The following is a 19,296-nucleotide window of genomic DNA, read 5'->3' on the forward strand; positions in this document are numbered from 1 at the left end:
TAACGACACATGTTCGGGGAAATAATTACAGCCATTATTCGTTGAGCATCCTGAGTGTTAATCCCGCCTTTAACGCTCAGGTCCCCGCCGTTAGCTTAACCTCAGCATGGAACTGTTACACGGAAAGCATTCACTTCAAGGATAACCGAAGCTACACATGTGTTGTTACATTGTCAGCGTTTCTGCTTTTATGTTCGGTGTTATAAGCGGGCCAGTCGTGGTGGAAGGTTAAAAAAAGAAGTGATTATAAAAGAAAAGATGCTGTGTTAGGTGTGTTTGTTATATCAGTATTTGGTGGTCACGTGGCCTGACAATGTTTATGAAAGGAAGAGGGATCTAGGTTACGCAAAGTAAACGAGGAAGTGTCTCCGACACGTTACGAAACCTTAGCTATTGTAACCCTCACTGCTTTTGCTGGGATTTAACAGTTAATTCATATTTAAGAAATGTTCTAAAGTTTAGAGGCTCTACTTCAATTAATACTACATGAAAGAATAATAAAGAATATCATCATAAACTCTGGTGAGTCACAATAGTCTGAATATCAGAGATTTTTAACATAACAAGGAGCAGAGTGTCTTATTGCTGCTGTAATAACTTTATTAATTTACTAAAGGACAAATTAATAAAGAGTTTTACAAGTCAATGGATGGAGTTAAGGTAAAAGGTAGACATAGTTATTGAATGTTGGATGTCCTTCACCGTGTGTACATTTACAAAACACCTAAATGTATGAAGTAGTTCCCAGTTATGTTGAAACTGACACATTTAGTAAGGGGTAGTCCTGCAGTCCACAGATAAAGTACACACACCCACATTAGTTTGTCCTTGACACAAGCATCGTAGATAAGTGAGGCAGCCAAACCAACTGCCAGCAGACACACTCGGCTTCCTGTCGTTCAGGCTTGGCTGCGAAGATGTGAGATCTTTCGTGCCCCCTTCTTTTACTTTCTTGTACTTTATTTTTGCTCCAAATAGTCCGAACTAGTTGTGAGCTGTTATTTGCTTTCATCCTGATCGTCTCCGTTATCTTTTCCACCTTATTCAGGGTTGTGTTCGTATCACTGCCAGAACCTGCAATGCCCGATCAACTGCCTCCAAATCCTGCTGGGACACTGCTAAACAAGTTCCCCCAGGGGAGCCTGCCAATGGGAAAAGAAGCTACCAAAGACGGCCTACAAGCCAGAGGCCAGTGGGCCTCCAAGGCTGAGTTCCTCCTGGCCGTAGCCGGGCAGATCATCGGTCTGGGAAACGTCTGGAGGTTCCCTTACCTCTGCTACAAAAATGGTGGAGGTAAAGAGAGGAAGTAAAACTGGCATTGTCTAAAGTGTCTTTGTCTCTTTTTTCTCCTTTCCCTGTCCTATTTTTCCAGTCTCATTCTCAGAATCATTGTGACTTGAAATTAAGATTAAGCTGGTCTGGTTTGCTCCTTAAAAGCACCTTTTATGTTTGGCACAGGTGTGTTTTTTGTACCTTACCTGTTGTTCCTGGTGTTGTGCGGCATCCCCCTCTTCCTCCTGGAGACCTCACTGGGACAGTACACCAGCCTGGGAGGGGTCAGTGCCTGGAGGAATATGTGCCCATTATTTGGAGGTACTTTTATTTCCTTTTGTTTTATGTAGCCAACAGTAATATCAGCCAATATTTTTTTCCTCATTATTTAATCAAATATGTATTATTGTTACTATTAGATGCATATCAAATTCAGTCTTCCAAAGACAAATGTTTGTATAACTGCATGCACGAGTTTGTGCTTGCACCTCTTTAAAATAGATGTGTGTGCGTCTTTTCAGTCCAGTATGTTTTATTTACACAGAACTATACAGTAGTGCAGTTAAGATAAGTGAGATATGTGGATAATTTCTACAGAGGCTATATAAAGTGCTAGTGGTTGTGAGTGGTGGTTCAGTCCATGTTATTATTGTGTGTTTGAGGGTACAGTTGTCCATTGTGTGTGTAGGTGGTTGTGGGTGTGTGTGTATGTTCAGTCCATGAGTTTAACGTGGGTCAGATGTCAGGAGGCAGAGTTCAGGAGTCTGACAGCTGTGGGGAAGAAGCTGTTCCGGTACCTGGTGGTCTTAGTCCGGAGGCTCCTGTAGCGCCTCCCAGAGGGCAGGAGGGTGAAGAGTCCATGTGATGGGTGTCTGGGGTCTTTGATGATTTTCCCAGCCCTTTTCAGACACCGCTTCCTATAGATGTCCTTTATGGCAGGAAGTGGTGCTCCGGCGATGCGCTGCACAGTTTTCACGACCGTCTGCAACGCCTTCCGGTCCGAGGTAGAGCAGTTCCCGTACCAGACTGTTATACAGTTGGTCAGGATGCTCTCGATGGTGCAGCGATAGAAGTTCACCAGGATGTCTGAGGACAGGTGGTTCTTCCTCAGAGTCCTCAAGAAGAAGAGGCGCTGGTGAGCCTTCTTGACCAGCTTGGAGCAGTTGGTCGTCCAGGTGAGATCCTCGGAGATGTGGACTCCCAGGAACTTGAAGCTGCTCACACGCTCCACAGCCGTCCGCTTAATGTGGATGGGTGGATGTGGGTCAGCATTCCTCCTGTAGTCCACGATGAGCTCCTTAGTCTTCTCGGTGTTAAGCAGCAGGTTGTCTCTGTCGCACCACTCAGCCAGACGATCCACCTCCTCCCTGTAGGCGGCCTCATCGTTGTCACTGATGAGGCCAATCACCGTGGCCTCATCAGTGCAAACTTAATGATGGTGTTGGAACCATCAGCAGGTCTGCAGTCGTGGGTGAAGAGGGAGTAGAGGAAAGGGCTCATCACACAGCCTTGTGGTACACCGGTGTTCATCGTGATTGTAGATGAGCAGCAGTTATCCAGCCGGACATGTTGGGGGCGGTTGGTCAGGAAGTCCAGTAACCATTTGCAGATGAGGGAACTGATGCCCAGGTCTGTCAGTTTCCTGATGAGTTGTGAGGGGTGGATTGTATTGAATGCTGAACTGAAGTCTATAAACAGCATTCTGGCGTAGGTGTTGTTGTTGTCCAGGTGTCCAGGCATCCTCTGTGCTCCTGTTCTGGCGGTATGCGAATTGGTGGGGGTCCAGGGTGAGGGGGGAGACAGGATTTGAAGTGTGCTAGGACCAGCTGCTCTAAGCACTTAGTGATGATGGGGGTGAGTGCTACTGGGCGGTGGTAATTGAGGCTAGATGGGTTGGAGTTTTTGGGTATCGGGACGATGGAGGTGAATTTGAAGCAGGCCGGTACCACAGCGTGGGCCAAGGACAGATTGAATATGTCTGTCAGCACTCCTGCAAGCTCCCCAGAACACGCTCTGAGAACACACCCGGGGATGCCATCAGGACCTGCAGCCTTGTGGACATTGATCCTGCTCAGCACCGCTCCTACATCGGTGGGGGAGAGAGTCAGAGGTTGGTGGTCTGGTGTCATGTCTGCTTTGGTTGTGGTTGTGGGGTTCCCTCACTCAAAATGAGCATAAAAGTTATTGAGCTCGTTGAGGAAGGAGACATCAGAGGATGCGGGGGAGGGTTTGGTGGTCCTGTAGTCTGTAATGGTCTGGAGTCCTTGCCACATGCGTCGGGGGTTGGAGTTAGAGAAGTGTTCTTCTACCTTCTTTTTGTAATGGTGTTTGTCTTTTTTGATGCCCTTCTTTAGATTAGCCCTGGCTGTGCTGTAGGCGTGTGCATCTCCTGACCTAAAGGCGGTGTTGCGGGCCTTCAGGAGGAGACGAACATCCCGGTTCATCCAAGGCTTCTGGTTGGGGTACATGGTGATCCGTTTCTGGGTGGTGACACTGTCTGTGGTTTTGGAGATGTAATCCAGTACAGATGAGGCGTACTGGTCCAGGTCTGTGTGGGTGAACATATTCCAGTCTGTGTTTTGAAATCTGTCCTGGAGCACTGCGTCTGTCCCCTCTGGCCACATTTTAATTGTCCTCACAGCAGGTTTCACACGTTGGATGAGTGGTGAATACCTAGGTGTGAGGAACGGGGAGAGATGGTCCGATTGTCCAATGTGGGGGAGGGGTGTGGCTTTGTAGGCTCCAGCCAGGTTGGAATACACATGGTCTAAAGTCTTGTCTCCTCTGGTGTGGCAGGAGACATGTTGGTGGAATCTGGGGAGGACTGTCTTTAAGTTGGTGTGGTTGAAGTCGCCAGCAACAATAAAAGCAGCCTCGGGGTGTTTATTCTGGTGTTTGTTAATGGCTGCAGAAAGTTCTTTCATGGCCAACCTAGCATTAGCGTCGGGGGGGATATACACTGCTGTGAGTATGATCGAAGTGAGTTCTCTGGGGAGATAATAAGGTCTGCATTTGACCATTAAAAACTCCGCATTAGGTGAGCAGTGACTCTCAGTAGTAGTGAAACAATGAGTGAAAAAGCAGCCAATGTCCAAGGAAAAACTTTGAAAGATCTTCAGAAAGTTTGGAGAACTATTGCTAAAGACCACTTTAAAAAAATTACCAGAAAGTCTGACTCCTTGGAACCAACTTATAAAGAAGTTGAGGGGTAGCTCAAGATTTTTGCCCAGTGCTGTTTTCTGGTTTTACCCCTTGCCTTTTTTTCTCATTCTTCATCCATATTGGCACAAGCATTCAAAGCTCCCACGTTAATACAAAACCTGTACAAACAGTGTGTCTGCAATCAGAAAATGCCAGCTGTGTGCATGTGCAGTGGAGAGTGGAGCTCAGCTTGTGCTTTAAAACAGCTCAAGAGTGCAAAAGGCACCACGTTCCCTGCCGACCAAGAACAGCATGCAGTGTCTTGTTTTCTTTGTATCTCGCTGTCCAAGAGAGGAGTTTCAGATAAGTATTAACCAAACACACAATCACAACCCAACAAGTTCATCTTTCACCTTTAACACAGCAGTTGAAAAAAACCACGGGACAGATGGTGTGAGGGATAGAGCAAGTCTATGTTATATGAAGGGACCCTGTGATGAGACTGCTCTCATCTCCAGTGTCACATGGACACATCACGTTTTTCAAGGTGTAGTGTTGATCTTGTAAAGAACCATAACTAAACTCATTTTCTTTTTCTCCATAACCTACCCAAGCAGGTTTTAGTGCTGCGACCTTACCAAACACTAAGAGAAACTGCAAAAAAAAAAAAATAATAATAATGCTTAACTGGACACGAGGCTTTTGTCATTCACAGCTTTGTGTTCAGCACTGCCAGTTGACACCTTGTGGGCATTTTTGTGACAGCAGAGGCTTCTTACAAAACAAAACAGTCATATATTTCTTTCTCAGATTTAGACAAGCCCCGGAGCTGTTTCTGTGTTTGCTCAACACTTTAGCAGGGTGTGCAACTTTGGCATGCATGGGGAAAAAAAACAAAAAATACTTAACCTGCCACACAGATTCCAACCAGTAGTTAGCAAAGCAATGCAGCCCTGAGGGTAACTGCCATGTTTCTAGAGAAAGTGTGAAAGTTGCTGAAAGGGACAAAGAGCGTGTAGAAGAGACGAGACCCAAATGTTCCAGTTACGCTTGTTCATCTCAGCTAATGCTAGTAGCATGCTAGCTGCTGGACCGCCTCTGAAATTGGTGTATGTGTGTGTTTGTGTCAGTGGAGCTATGTTTGTTTTTTTTTATTTAATGAAAAATTATTCTTGTTCCAACATTTGCCACTCTGGCCCATATGGCCTGCAGATGCATGCGTGCACAAACAGACACACACACACACACATATCTGCGCACACTCTGTTTTTGTTGACAGCTAGCTGCATGAAGGCCATGTGTTTAGCACTGGAATAAACTCCTGCACTTCCTCGGGCACATGTCCTCGTACTTATTGCAAACTTGGACAAAGAAAAGCTTCTGTTGGAATTCCTCGCTGGTTTGTGCAGTTAGCGTGCCCGTCGTCAGATGCGGCCTGAATTTCATTAGCGGATACCACAGACAGCTATTTGTCTAGCCAAACAGCCTACACTTTGTAACCCACTCAGGGCCTCATAAGACTATCATTCATATCTAATGAAGATGTACTCAGTGTGGGCTGCAAGTCGAGTGTCTGAGTAACGGGATGCTTTCATCTCAAACTCAAGTGACTTGGAACTGATAACAGAGGGCGTGTTCATGGAGGCTTTGAAGCTCATTTATGCCACTCTTCATGCTCACATAACTCACCACACGTGTCCGCTTGTCTTCTCTGCAACTTGTTGTGTCTCCTTAGGTCTCGGCTACGCTAGCCAGGTGATGATCCTGCACGGCTGTGTTTACTACATAGTCATCCTGGCTTGGGCTCTCTTATACCTGTCCTACAGCTTCCAGGCGGAGCTGCCGTGGTCGCACTGTAACAACACGTGGAACACGAGTCAGTAAAAACAGGAAATCAGAAGCTGTCATCCTTGCAATTTGACGCTACCATGCAAAAGACTTTAAGAGGCAAACTGGGGTCTGTTGTGTGTGTCCTCCTGCAGAAGCGTGTTTCTCATATGACTCCTACAACCAAACGGCCAACGCGAGCAGCCTGCCGGAGAACGCCACTTCCCCTGTCATGGAGTTTTGGGAGTGAGTGTAACATCTTTAGAGTATTGATTATGAGGCTTGAAACAGTTTTGGTGCTAACACCTGCTGCGTGTGTTCTAAGGCGGGAGGTGCTCCGCCTGTCCAGCACTTTGGACGGGCTCGGCCCGATCAGCTGGAAGCTGGCTCTGTGTCTGGCCGCCGTCTGGCTTATCTGCTACTTCTGCGTCTGGAAGGGAGTCAAGTCTACCGGAAAGGTGAGGAGTCGACACATCAGCTTCATCAAGTTCCCTCTCTGTCTCAGCTACATGTCTAAGCTGCCACCATAGACAGTGTAAAAGATGGATGCATCCATCTTTGGTGTAAGATGTGACGAGTGCACGCTCATTGACTAACAACTTGTGACCAACAAGTTTTGGGAGTCTGGCCGAAATGAGGGACTGAGCCCATAAGCTCAGCAGTAAAGTGTTCAGCAGTCATGTCAGAAAAGCGTTAGTCTTCTGTAGCACCAGAAAACTTTTAGGTAACCATACTGAATGCAAGTTTTTAGACATAGCATTAGCATCACAGTTCCATCTGTGGTTTCCAGGTGCTCACCCACATCAAGTGATAGAAACAAGTGTTTGAGCTCTTGCGAATGTTCCACTTCTGACACTTTTTCTAGTTTTAGTGTTTGAATTTTAAAGTCAGCATTTTGTGCCCACAAAAATGGATATCATGAGAACTGCTTTGACCTCTGTGTGAAAACTGTTTTTACAATCCCCCAGAGCACAGGGTCAGATAAATATAGGTGTCACTGGAGGTGGTCGCGTCTCGGTAACTATTTATATGGTGTGCAGCAGAGCCAGCGCTTGCTCACTTGTCAAAAACAGGGCTTCTCTGCTAAAATATGAAGAAACTAGGCCTGTCCTGAATACTACTTTATGTACTTTATGTACTATTTAAGAGTGAATATTGGTGGATGTTGTCCAGCATGGGTAGGGAAAAGGTTAGGGGATTTTATAACTCTGCCTGGCTGATTTTGGACATATTTCCAAATCAAAAGGTCGCTTAGAAAGAAAGGTAGAAGCAGGAGAATGTGTGTGACTTTCTCCCTCTTACACAGTGCATAGCCAACATGCATTTTTGAGAAGAAAAAAGTTTCCAAAGGAACTATGAAAAAGTAATAAAAAACCAAATGCCTACCTCATAAACAAAACATGCTTACATATAATTTAATGGCACCCATTTATTTATAAAATTTTAAAAATATCTACGGCAGGAGCATTTTTATGGTGACATAAAGTCTTTTAAACAGAACCTCGAGGAGCAGTAAAGTCCAAAACATAATTCTCCTTTCATGTAGCAGATGAGAAATAAGGGCCACGACACTGCAGCCACTTTGTCGGACTTATTTGCTGTGCCTCCGCCGCCGTCAGTCAACAGATTTTAAGACTCCAACTTTCCTTCTTGTAGTATTTTCTTTCTTTTTTTTTAAAGAACATCACAGTCACATCCTCCCTGTTTGTCTCTGCGACCACATCCCTGCACGCTCTTGTGTACATTCTAGGTGGTGTACCTGACGGCCACCTTTCCATATGTAATGCTGTTTGTGCTGCTGGTGCGTGGTGCCACCCTGCCCGGAGCCACCCAGGGAATCATCTACTACCTCAAACCCAACGTTACCCGCCTGGCTGACCCACAGGTACAGCAACACAAACGCGCACTCGCTTTATGTGTCCGTAAACGGTGGCAGATTTTGAAAAGCATCACGTCGGAGGACATTTTTCTAGTCGTTCTTGCAGGTCATACGGCAGCTCCTACAGGTAGGAGAGCCGCACTGTCAGGTGAGTAAATGTCAGATCTGCCATACAGCAGGAAGGAGATTGGATTATTGTTGTGAAGCTGAATGTAGTTTACAACGTGACATCTGATTTGTTGCTCTGTGCCACATTTTCATCACTAGATCATTAGATCTTATTGTCGCTGTGGTTTTGCGCTCTATCAATTCAGAAGCGACTTTCAAACTCTTCTTCACTGGTGTGAAAAAGTGTTTGTTATTATCGTGTGGGTACGGTTTGACAGCATCAGTATCTATTTGTTTCTGTTAATTAGCCAAGTTTGTGTCATGTTACCTGTAAACTGTGTAATATAGAACATCTTGTACGGTGTACCTTTGACCCCAAAACAGCAGCCAAGGCTGATAAAGTATATCAGTCAGTTAGATATGAGCTTGTGGGCTAACATGTCCTTTCACTTTCTCCTCTCGCTCTCTGTTTCTCTTTGTTTCTGTAGGTATGGATGGATGCAGGTACCCAAATATTTTTCTCTTATGGAATCTGCTTGGGAAGTCTCACAGCTCTGGGCAGTTACAACAAATACAACAATGACTGCTATAAGTGAGACACTATGTCAGACACACACAGACATGTATGCATACAACCACGTAAAAACAGAGTCGGCCACACGGCTTCTCCTTCTTCCACTTGACTTGAGACAAACTGTAGTTGCTGAAATGTAAGATGTAAGCTCCCACTGGTCAGATGGCTTCCAGCAGGAATGGCTGGAATGGACAGAGAAAACACACTGATACAGCCACACCTTAAAGAAAAGCCCTCGCTGCCATGTTTCCCACACTGTAGGACTCCCCCACACACACACACACACACACACACACACACACACACACAGATCAAGTCCTCAGTGGGGTTGTGTTCTGTCTTTCAGTTTTCACAGGGTGTTTTTTGTGTTCAGCGCAGTGCTGTGCTAAACTCTTGAGACACCCTCTGTATATACTGCTTACCAGGAGCCAGACTGTTGTGCAGTTTTTTGAGTAATAGTTCTCCAGACTTCTGAAGGTCTTTCACGGTTCTTTCTTTGGACATTGGCTGCTTTTTCACCTACTTTCAGTCCAGTCCTAGTACCCGACCATTTTCACTATTAGACCTATTAGCCAAAAACTTCCATCTTCACATAAAGAATTAAGGTGGTCGTATCAAATATCGACTTTCAAGCTTGTCAGAATTGTACAAACTCCCTTTTTGTCTCATATCCTGGATTTTCATGTATGTTTGCATGATTTTACCACTCAAATATAAGGAAATGAGGGGTGGCTCAAGACTTTTGGGCAGCACTGTATTGAAATCTAATTAGTTAACTCAGATTAATTTTGTGTGTATTTATGTATTTTTCCAGGGACTCTTTTATGCTGTGCCTCCTGAACAGCGCCACCAGTTTCCTGGCAGGATTCGCCATCTTCTCGGTGCTGGGATTCATGGCTGAGGAACAAGGCGTGGACATAGGCACCGTAGCCCAATCAGGTGAGAGACTGTTTTCCTTCAGGACACAGAACTGTCAGCATAAGTCAGCAGACTTTGACTTTGTGGTGTTTTGTGCCACAGGCTAATTTAACTCTTAATTTAACTGTTAAAGCATGAGGAGGAAGTGTGAAACAATCAGAAGTGATAGTGATCCCAAACCAGATTTTATCAAGATGCCCTTGTGGTGAAAATAATAATGAAGCATAAAATTAGTCACACATACCAATCCGGTCTTTACGTCCGACGTCATTAGCCTGCTCCGGGTCCAAACTCTGCTTCAGGTCCCAAAGTCATAAGAACACTGCGGCGTCACTGAGAGTTACAAACTGTCTAAATTCTTTCATCTTCAATAAAATGATTAGTGTGGCTCCTCTATCAGGTGTAACAATGAAGTTTAACATCCAGGCATCCGTGAAAACAGAATTTATGAAGTTTAACGGAGTTAGCAGGGAGTTAGCTCGCTAGTTTCCATCTAAAGATGATATAGCATGTTCTGACTGAGGGATTTCTGCTATCACTTCCAGCATAAATGAAGACAGAAAACTAAACAGCAGTGACGTTTGTAGGGTTACTGAAGTTGGCCCAGCTGGTATTTAATGATGTGCTTCGTGGTGGCTACACAGACAACCCACCCATTAATAATCACTTGGCAACAGTGGGAAGGGAAAACTCTCTTTGAAGGAAGAAACTTCCGACAAAACCGAGCTCAGCTCTAAATGATAATGTGATAAAAATAGTAAATATTTTCCATTATTTTATGTCAGAAGAAACTTATATTAATTGTTTGTAATATCTTTGGTCTCATGGTCTTCTCAGGACCCGGGCTTGCCTTCATCGCCTACCCGAGAGCTGTAGCCATGATGCCCGTACCCCAACTCTGGGCTGTCTGCTTCTTCCTCATGATCATCATGCTGGGGTTGGACACACAGGTAGATGCAGACTAACACCCTCGACAAACTTTGAATTTCTCTCCACTGGCGTTGCGTTCGGTGTCATGGAAACACGCCGACATATGTGTCTCGTGCAGTTTGTGAGCCTGGAGGCCCTGATGACATCAGTGACTGACCTGTACCCTCACCTGATCAGACGAGGTCACCGCAGAGAGCTGCTGTTGCTGTTTGTCTGCATCGTCTGCTTCCTGGTTGGACTGGTCATGGTCACACCGGTAAGTCACACCGGTGGATGGATGTGTTGTGTTGGAGAAGTAGCCTGTTTTTAATGAGTCGTCTCTTCTGTGTGGTGCAGGGCGGTCTGTATGTGTTCCAGATCTATGACCATTTCTCCTGCAGTGGAGCCAGTCTGCTGCTTCTCTCCATCTTCCAGTCTCTGGCCATCGGCTGGGTCTACGGTACAAATCCCAACTCTAGCCTGCTCCTTGCCCTTTCATCACCTGTTTTCTGTCCTCATGATTCTTCCCTCCACTCTATATTTCCCATTCCTTTTTCTCTTCTTCCCCCTTTCCTTTTCCTTCCTTTTCTGATCATCTCCCTTTTTCCTCATCTCTTCTGTTTTGTGTGCCCTTTTACTTCTTTTTTCCTTCTCCTTCCCTTTCCTCTCCTCCTTTTCCGTCTTTATCTAATCTCCTTGTCAATCTAATCATTCATTTCCTTTCAATTTTAATCTTTTCCTTGTCTTCCCCTTTTTTCTCCTCGCCACACTGCTCTTTCTGATCCTTCGCAAACTGACTCTTCCGGTGTAACATTTCATTTCCCTAACCCCTCTTCCCCTTTTTCTTTTAAATACTTTTTTCAATGTTCTTATATTTTTTGCCATCCTATTTTCCTGGTTCTTTCCTTTATCTTGTTTCCACTCTTGTTTTGAATTCTCTTTTCTTTCCATTTTTTAGCTTATTTTCAATTTTCTTTGATTTTCTCTCTCTCCACTACTTTTTCCTGCTTTGGTCTCCTCTCTTCTTGTTTGATTTTTATTTGCTCTTTTCTTTTCTTTTTTTTAATGTAGCACTAAATTAATGGAAAAATAGTGTCCGAGTCATTTCTACTAGTCTGACTTTAATTAAATTCAGTTGGAGCTCAGGCAGTAGGATAATGAGATTATACATAATCTTAAGCTGGTTGCTGTTATATAGAAAATAAAAAGAACTTTTATCACTAATGAATATAAGTCCTCAAATCTGATAAACACACACACACACACAGTCTCGCTGTCCACTTCTTCCCCTCCTCCGGCATTCCACTTAGAGGCAGTAGACAGTATATTAACATGGCTGCAGCTACCCACTGTTGTAGGGAGACTGGCTCCTAGCCAGGCCCCTGTCTGTCTCCTCCGGGCCCTAAATCAGCCTCCGGGCCCTGTCGCCTCTCAGTCTCAGTCTGCTGGCCCCAGGGAGCCCCCACTCCAGCCAGACATGGAGGTCTGAAGCATTCACAAAAACACTGTTTGTTTAAAAGTGCAATGGACGGAGTGTTTTATATGCATACATCAGGACAATGCAGTAAACGCTCAGTGAGGTTAGACAGTCGACTTTAAGTGTTAGAAAAAATATATGTTGCCATTTCATGAGATAAAAAATAGGCTGAATACTCCAGCAGAGAATGTGTTTGTAGGTGTGGGTGCTTATGAGGGCCAAAAAGCCTGTTTTTATGGCTCTCCTTGAGTTGAGGAGAAGGGTTTTAAGTGGACTGTGCGACACAGCGTTCACAACTCAGCTGCACCTTTTCCCCCTTTTTACGGCTGTGGGAATTTACAGTTTTTTAAGGACTCTGATGACCACTAACACTCTGAACTGAACTGAACTGAACTGAAAGAAAAGCTGCAGACAACTTCCTCATCCGACTCTCCCGAGATTCTCCAGCTTTCATGTGTCAAAATTGCTTTAAGGTTATTGAGTAAGTCATTACAGTGTGGTGGTTTGTCCTGTTTCTACCCCTCCCTGAGCCTGGTTCTACTGGAGATTTCTTCCTGTTAAAAGGGAGTTTTTCCTTCCCACTGTCGCCAAGTGCTTCCTTATCCGGTTGTTCAGTGATGACGCGACGAATCCTACTTCCGGGTCTAAAGTAGTCTGCGTTTAATATGGCTTTTGTGTTGTTAACATGTTTAATGTTATGTATTTTCTTCTATTTGATCTCAAAAAGCTCCTAAAACAGTCAGTGATCCCTGTTGACCTCCCTCGGCTTTTATTACCGCTAATCATTTATTTAAGCTCAGTTTTTAAAACCTTAGGATGTAACTACAGCCCAGCCCATGCAGCAGTATATGAATGACTAACCTCGTATTGTGGATGGATTATCTCAGTTGTTCTCCTGGCTGAAGTTTGGTCCTTTTACAGCATCCTGCCATGCGATTACATTTGTTTCTGACCACCGAGAAAACTCACGTTAACTTTTATCGAGTGGAAAAAAAAGTTAGCTTGTTTATATTATGCTAACATAGCTGTGTCGCTAGCGGTCACGTAGCACATCATTATATACCAGCTAGCCCAACTTCAGTAATCCTACAAACGTCACTGCTGTTTAGTTTTCTGTCTTCATTTATGCTGGAAGTGATAAGAAAGCTGTACGTTTTAATTTGTTTCCAAAACCCCACAGTCAGGACATGCTATATTGTATTTAGATAGAAGCTAGCGAGCTAACTCCCTGCTAACTTCTAACTCCATTAAATGTCATAAATTCCGTTTTCATGGATGCCTGGATGTTAAACTCAATTGTTACACCTGGTAGAGCAGAACGCTGATCATTTTATTAAAGATGAAAGACTTTAGACAGTTTTTCAACTCTCAGTAATGCCACAGTGATCGTTTGATATATGGACCTGCAGCGGAGTTTAGACCCAGACACGGCTAGTGACGTCAGACTTAACAACCGGATAGGGTGTCGTCTGATTGTTGGAGTTCCTTTTTAATATTGTAGATGTTTCTTTTCTTACAATATAAAGCGCCTTGAGGTTGTTGTGTTATATATTAATAAAACTGAATTAAGTTGCAGAGTATGTGACAGTTTGTGCTCCTCCTACTACCACTCCAGACAGAAAAGAAAAGAGCTGTAGGTACTGATAGCATTTTGCTCACTTTCTTAAGCCTGCCGAGAAAAGCACTAGTGTGGATTTCAGGAGGGTTGGTAGTCAGACAGTTTGGTGTGTGTCCTCAGCTTGGCCAGTATATCACAAGATTACAACAAAATTCCACACAACTGCCCAAAAGGATAAAATAACATAATGGTATTTCATATCTGAAAGGTCAAAGGTCATTCACCGTGATGTCAGTGTATGAGCGTGGACAGGCTGTAAACAGCAGCTTGGCTGTTTGTCCTGTGCAGCAGCGATTTCAGTTATAATTTGTTTTTCTCTCCTTTTTTTTTTTGCTTGTATTTTCCGCTCTGGCGATGAATACCAGGAAGAAAAAATGTTCTCTAAGCACAGTTGGCCACCGTTGCCAAACCATGATGTGAACTGAACCACAACCAAACCTCACTGTGTTCTTGTTTTGGCCACAGGAGCAGAGCGCTTCAGCGCCAACATCAGGGATATGACCGGCTACAGCCCTCTTCCTTTTTTCAACCTGTGCTGGAAATACTTGACCCCGATCGTGTGCACTGTGAGTAACCTCCACCCGCTGACCTGCATTCCACTTTGTTATGAGCTGTTTGTTGTGAAGTAGGATGTCCATTAGCACAGGTGTGGGATTTCATACAGATTCCACCTTCCACCTCTCAGGAAAATATCAGGGTTCATCTGTGTGCCACTTGTTTGTCTCTCTATCAGTGAGGTTGGCTTTTTATTCCACCACCTCCAGAGCAGAAAATGAATCATGAGCTCCGTTGGCAGGACGCAAGAAGCACTGGATGCGAGCAGTTTCCAAAAGAGTTGAAACACTGTTTGACATGTAAATGGAAACTGAATGCAAATAATTTCAGGCTACATTCAACTGAAACAGAAGAAAGACAGCATGTCAAAAGTTATTTGGAAAAATGTAGTCTGCTTTTCAATTTGATGCCAGCAACACATTCAAGAAAGCTGCAGTTATGGACACACTTCCCGCTCCAGATACTCGTTTTTAGTTCCAGTCTTATTTAGTCAGACCATCCTTAAATCAGCTGTGGCCCAAAGACGGCAGCATCGCCTCTCTTGTTTGTAGAATTGTTTTGTTGTTGTTTGGTTGTGAGGGTTTCTAGATACTTTCTGAGGTTTAACTTGCAATTTTCAAGTATTTTTAAGCCCATGAAATGATTTCCACTACAGAATTGTGTCTTTTTTTAAATGCAGCACTGCCTTAAACCATAAAGATCGTTGGTTTTCAGCCTTGAGTCATTTAATGATAATCTGTTTGTTCTTTGAAATCTTATGTTGAGAAACTTCTTTGTTTCTTCACTTGTTAGGTTAAATATGGGGCTTCAGCGTTTTGGAGATCACTGCGTTCTGGTTTGATCCGTATTTTACGACCTTTCCCAGGGTCGTTGGGGTTTCTTTGTTTTTGTCCACGTAGTTGTAATTTAGTATAAAAATATAATCAGCAACTATTTAAATTCAAACACGTTTTGCACAGATGAAAATCTGGGAGAGGTACTTCATGTTTTTATTGTGCAGCAGAGGTGTTTTACTGCCTTTGGACAGAGCCAGACTCTTTCCCGGTCTCATATTTATTGAGAGCATTAGGAGACATCTCATCGACCGCATAACAGCGAATGAGTAAACAGCCACCTGTTCGTCTACATCCAGCAGCTATTAAAGGGCTCTCAGGGAGGGTATTTATCGCTGCTGCTGTTTAACTGGGAAACACTGATTTACCATTTTTGGCCTAAAATGTCTAAGCCTAAATGGTAAATGGACTGTATTTGTATAGCGCTTTACTAGTCCCTAAGGACCCCAAAGTGCTTTACACAACCAGTCATCCACCCATTCACACACACATTCACACACTGGTGATGGCAAGCTACATTGTAGCCACAGCCACCCTGGGGCGCACTGACAGAGGCCTAGACCTTTAGTATTTACCCCGTCCTCCTTTCTCCCCTCTTCAGGCCACATTTATATTTTCCCTGGTGCGCTGGTCACCACTGAGCCTGGGGAAAGGACTGGTGGCTCCAGTATGGGCCACAACGCTGGGCTGGATCCTTACCCTCTCATCCGTTTCTCTGCTTCCCATCTGGGCCATCTACGCCCTGGTCACTACCCCGGGAACCCTGACACAGGTGATACAATGTGTTTTTCCTGCTGTTGGATGTGAAACTGTCTTGTGCCTTTAATGACGCTGATCCACAGTCAACTAACTGCAACCTTTCTATCCCGCAGCGCTTCCAAATCCTGTGCAGCCCCGTTGAAACCCCGTCACTGACCTTCCACCACCTCTCCAACCAGTCAGCGATCCCCTCCAGCCCCAGTCTGCCTCTCACTGAGAAGTCAAAGGCACCGTTAAAAGAAATCATCTAGGACAAGATGACCCGACAGACACTTGACAACAATGTAACAGTGGCTGCTGCTCGGTCAGTCGGGTGTGTCAGGGCAGAGGGTCAACTTTAGAGCTAATGCTGCTGGATACCAACAGAGGGGCTGGATCCTCATCAGTCTGTACTTGTTGACTAAATGTTGTAATCAGCTCAAAAGGTGATCCTTCAATTATGGGCTCTCTGAAGGGATTCAGAGGACATCCACATCATCTACAACGGCCTTCATCTACAGGAGCATTCAGATGATAAAGCTGATATATTTTCCACATATTTAACTTTAGAAGGTTATTTTGAATTAGTTCAGTGAAAACGTCAGTTAAAGTAAACAAAACTAAACAAGACCTACCTGAACGCACCATCTAGCTGCTATTGGAATAGTTTCTTCAGGTTGGAGCTTTCTACAGAGGGTCCAGCCCTGAACTGGGACACAGTTTGTTTAATCTTTTGCACCAGACCCACACCCTGCCTGCCAGAGCTGGTTATTGTAAAACAGCACACCCTTCTGGCTTTGAATCATGTTATCTCTTTACCTGCTTTTTTTCCTGTTGTCTCAGTTTATTCATGTAATTAAGGACCATATAATTATAGCTTCTGCTGGCTGTCTGCGCGCAGGACTAATGTTCCCTTTATTTGCCAGCAGTCATACATACATAGAGCTATACTCTCTATGAGAGCCTGAGAGATTACTGTTTGCGTTAGCATGACTGCTTTGCTTTGGAGTCCACTAAAAGAGTGCATCGATTCATTGGGGTGAAGGTATAAACTGAAATGACTCCATGAGTCAGGCGTGTTATGCAGTAATTTATAGGGATGGGTTGTTTTTTTTTCTCATGCTTCACCCTCTGTGATGGCAATATCATGACATCTGAATGGATCATAACACGTCTTACCCTCAGACCAAGTAGAGAAGACATTCAGTCAAGTCCTTTTTATTGCTGCCAACGCACAAGTGCTTGAGATCAAGTGCAGCAATCGGTTTTTATCCATCACACGTCTTTGTTGTTAAAAAAGTTAATTACTGTTGTTTTTGTTTTGGGGGGTTTTGTTACTTCCTGTTGCAATTGTGCAGTTTTTATAAAGATTTGAGGCATTATTTAGACAGCTGTGCACTGCAGGGAAACATGCATACAGCCAGCATGCAGTAATGCAGTACTGCTGCTGCAACTGTTTTGTCAGAAAAATATATCTGACTTTATTTTTTAATTTTGTACATCACTTTTGAGTTGAAATGTTTTTAGTTCTCCGACCTCTTTATTGTGATTTTCTCTGCGGCTCTAACGTGTGAACGCAGTAGACTTCTTTGAAGACAGCGTGTAAATGATAGTAGAGATATGTTTACGACATAGAAAACTAACACCAGGAGTGCGATGAAGGAATGTGTCCTAGTTGAACAACTTCAGTTCCTTATGTTTGGACTTGAAATGTAAATCAAGAATATGTTTTAATTATTTACACTCTACTTTCCTTCCTGTTTTTTTTCTATCACCGTTCAGCCTAGTGGAGGCGACGTCTCCAGTAACTTAATGTGCTTTAGGACACAACCTGTTCTTCACTGGAAACGCTTCTTCTTGAGCAATTGTGATGTGTTCAAATGCAGTATGTTCGAAGATATAAAGAGACTCTTATGGAAACTTGAAACTGCTGTCATTCAAACCTGGATGTCTTTCTGATTGACTTCAGATTGATCCAAGTGTGTCATCATCTCTGTTTACAAGTGTATGCATGTGCCTCTTTATTTTGAAATCCTCCATCTGTACTGTTATTTTCTTTTCTAAATGACTATATATTAATATACATATATATATAAACATTGTGGACATGAGCATTTGTGTCGACTGTTTAATTCAGTTCGTGTGACAAGCCGTGTGTGTGCGTGCAGGTGTGTCGCCGGGAGGCCCCGGGAGGCGTCGCGGTCTCCCTCAGTGGGGCGATAACAGATGCTGAGGCCACACCTGGCTTCTACAAGGAGGGTGGACGAGCGGAGGCGAAGAAGTGAGGAGAGAGGTGGAGGAAAAAGGAACAAATGCCGTGATTAGTGTTCTCCTCATCCTGATGCGAATTGCTGGTTTAACATCCGTGAAAGGATAGAAGTCAAGGAGAGATGGAGTGTGTGTGTGAGGAGGAGGAGGAGAGGGTGTCATGGAGACTAAAGAGGGAGGGAGAGCAGCAGCGGGTGGGGAGGAATTCAGACAGCAGCACTTAGACAGAGTCCGGCGGTTATGTAAAAGGCTCGGTTTGTCAATTAACTGTATTGGATTCCCTCCCCCCACAGCCACCAGAGGAAGCGGGTTGGTCCTCCACACACACGTGGCTCAGCACGAAGGGTTCACAAACACACACATCTCGTTTTGGTGACGTGCAAAACTGAATGCAGCCTCCTTCTTGCACATGTGATCCGGGTTACTATGTAACTGTGTGTGTGTGTGTGTGTGTGTGTGTGTGTGTGTGTGTGCAGGGAAAACGGGGGAGGGTTTATGTCCATATGGTTGCTTTGGCATACGTCTCTGTTTCACATGATGTGGATTAAAAATGATCCAGTGGGCTGAGTGTGTGAGATTCAAAAGAGGAGAGAGGAAGAGGGAGGGAGAGAAGAAGAGAGGAGGACGCTGCAAGGATGCGAGCCAAAGCATGTGTCTGTGCGTTGTTTCACTGAATGCTTTGAAAGATGCTGGAGAAAAAGTTCGTTTCTGCTCAGGCTCACTGCCACCAGCTCGCAGCTGCAGCACTTTTTCATCACACGTATTTAAAAAATTTAAACATTTTGGCCACATTACTTCCCGGGACTAGATATCTGAAACCCTGCCCATGCACTTACAGGAAAAGTCACATCTCCGACACGTTGACTTGCAGATACACTGGAAATAGACAGCTCTCAGCCACACGAGCACTGACGGTCCGGCTTGTATCAAAGATCCTATAGTCATGCACACACTTTTTGCCGCAATACTCTTGACAGCTTGGTGTAAAGTAGAAGCACTTGGAGGGGGAATCGAGATGAAACTTGAGGACAGGGAGGAGAGAAAGGGTGGGGGGGTTGCATAACAGCTGGGTGATTTGCACGTGAAGTTGAGCTTGATATTGGATCCGCTGAGCAGTGGTGGTGCTGTCTTCAGGTCTGTGGGACTCTATAGCACAGGCTTTAACACTCAGCAGCAGAG

The 19,296-nt window shown here is 44.4% G+C and overlaps 1 protein-coding gene across 1 annotated transcript; it reads left to right on the forward strand.

Annotated features, from left to right (window-relative positions):
• Nucleotides 1-795: 795 nt before the first annotated feature.
• Nucleotides 796-17,960, forward strand: LOC147302407 (sodium- and chloride-dependent GABA transporter 2-like). Its single transcript, XM_086284570.1, has 15 exons — nucleotides 796-919; nucleotides 1,049-1,293; nucleotides 1,459-1,593; nucleotides 6,149-6,289; nucleotides 6,396-6,486; nucleotides 6,566-6,698; nucleotides 7,991-8,125; nucleotides 8,716-8,819; nucleotides 9,616-9,740; nucleotides 10,557-10,669; nucleotides 10,768-10,905; nucleotides 10,986-11,088; nucleotides 14,189-14,289; nucleotides 15,713-15,883; nucleotides 15,984-17,960. Coding segments are annotated over exons 1-15 (1,875 nt in total). The 5' UTR covers nucleotides 796-917; the 3' UTR covers nucleotides 16,122-17,960.
• Nucleotides 17,961-19,296: the final 1,336 nt, after the last annotated feature.

The sequence above is a fragment of the Aulonocara sp. 'chitande type north' Nkhata Bay genome, linkage group LG23, assembly GCF_057382095.1.
Source record: "Aulonocara sp. 'chitande type north' Nkhata Bay isolate Kocher_YH1m ecotype deep benthic linkage group LG23, A_spYH_male_GT1.1, whole genome shotgun sequence".
Lineage (NCBI taxonomy): Eukaryota > Metazoa > Chordata > Actinopteri > Cichliformes > Cichlidae > Aulonocara > Aulonocara sp. 'chitande type north' Nkhata Bay.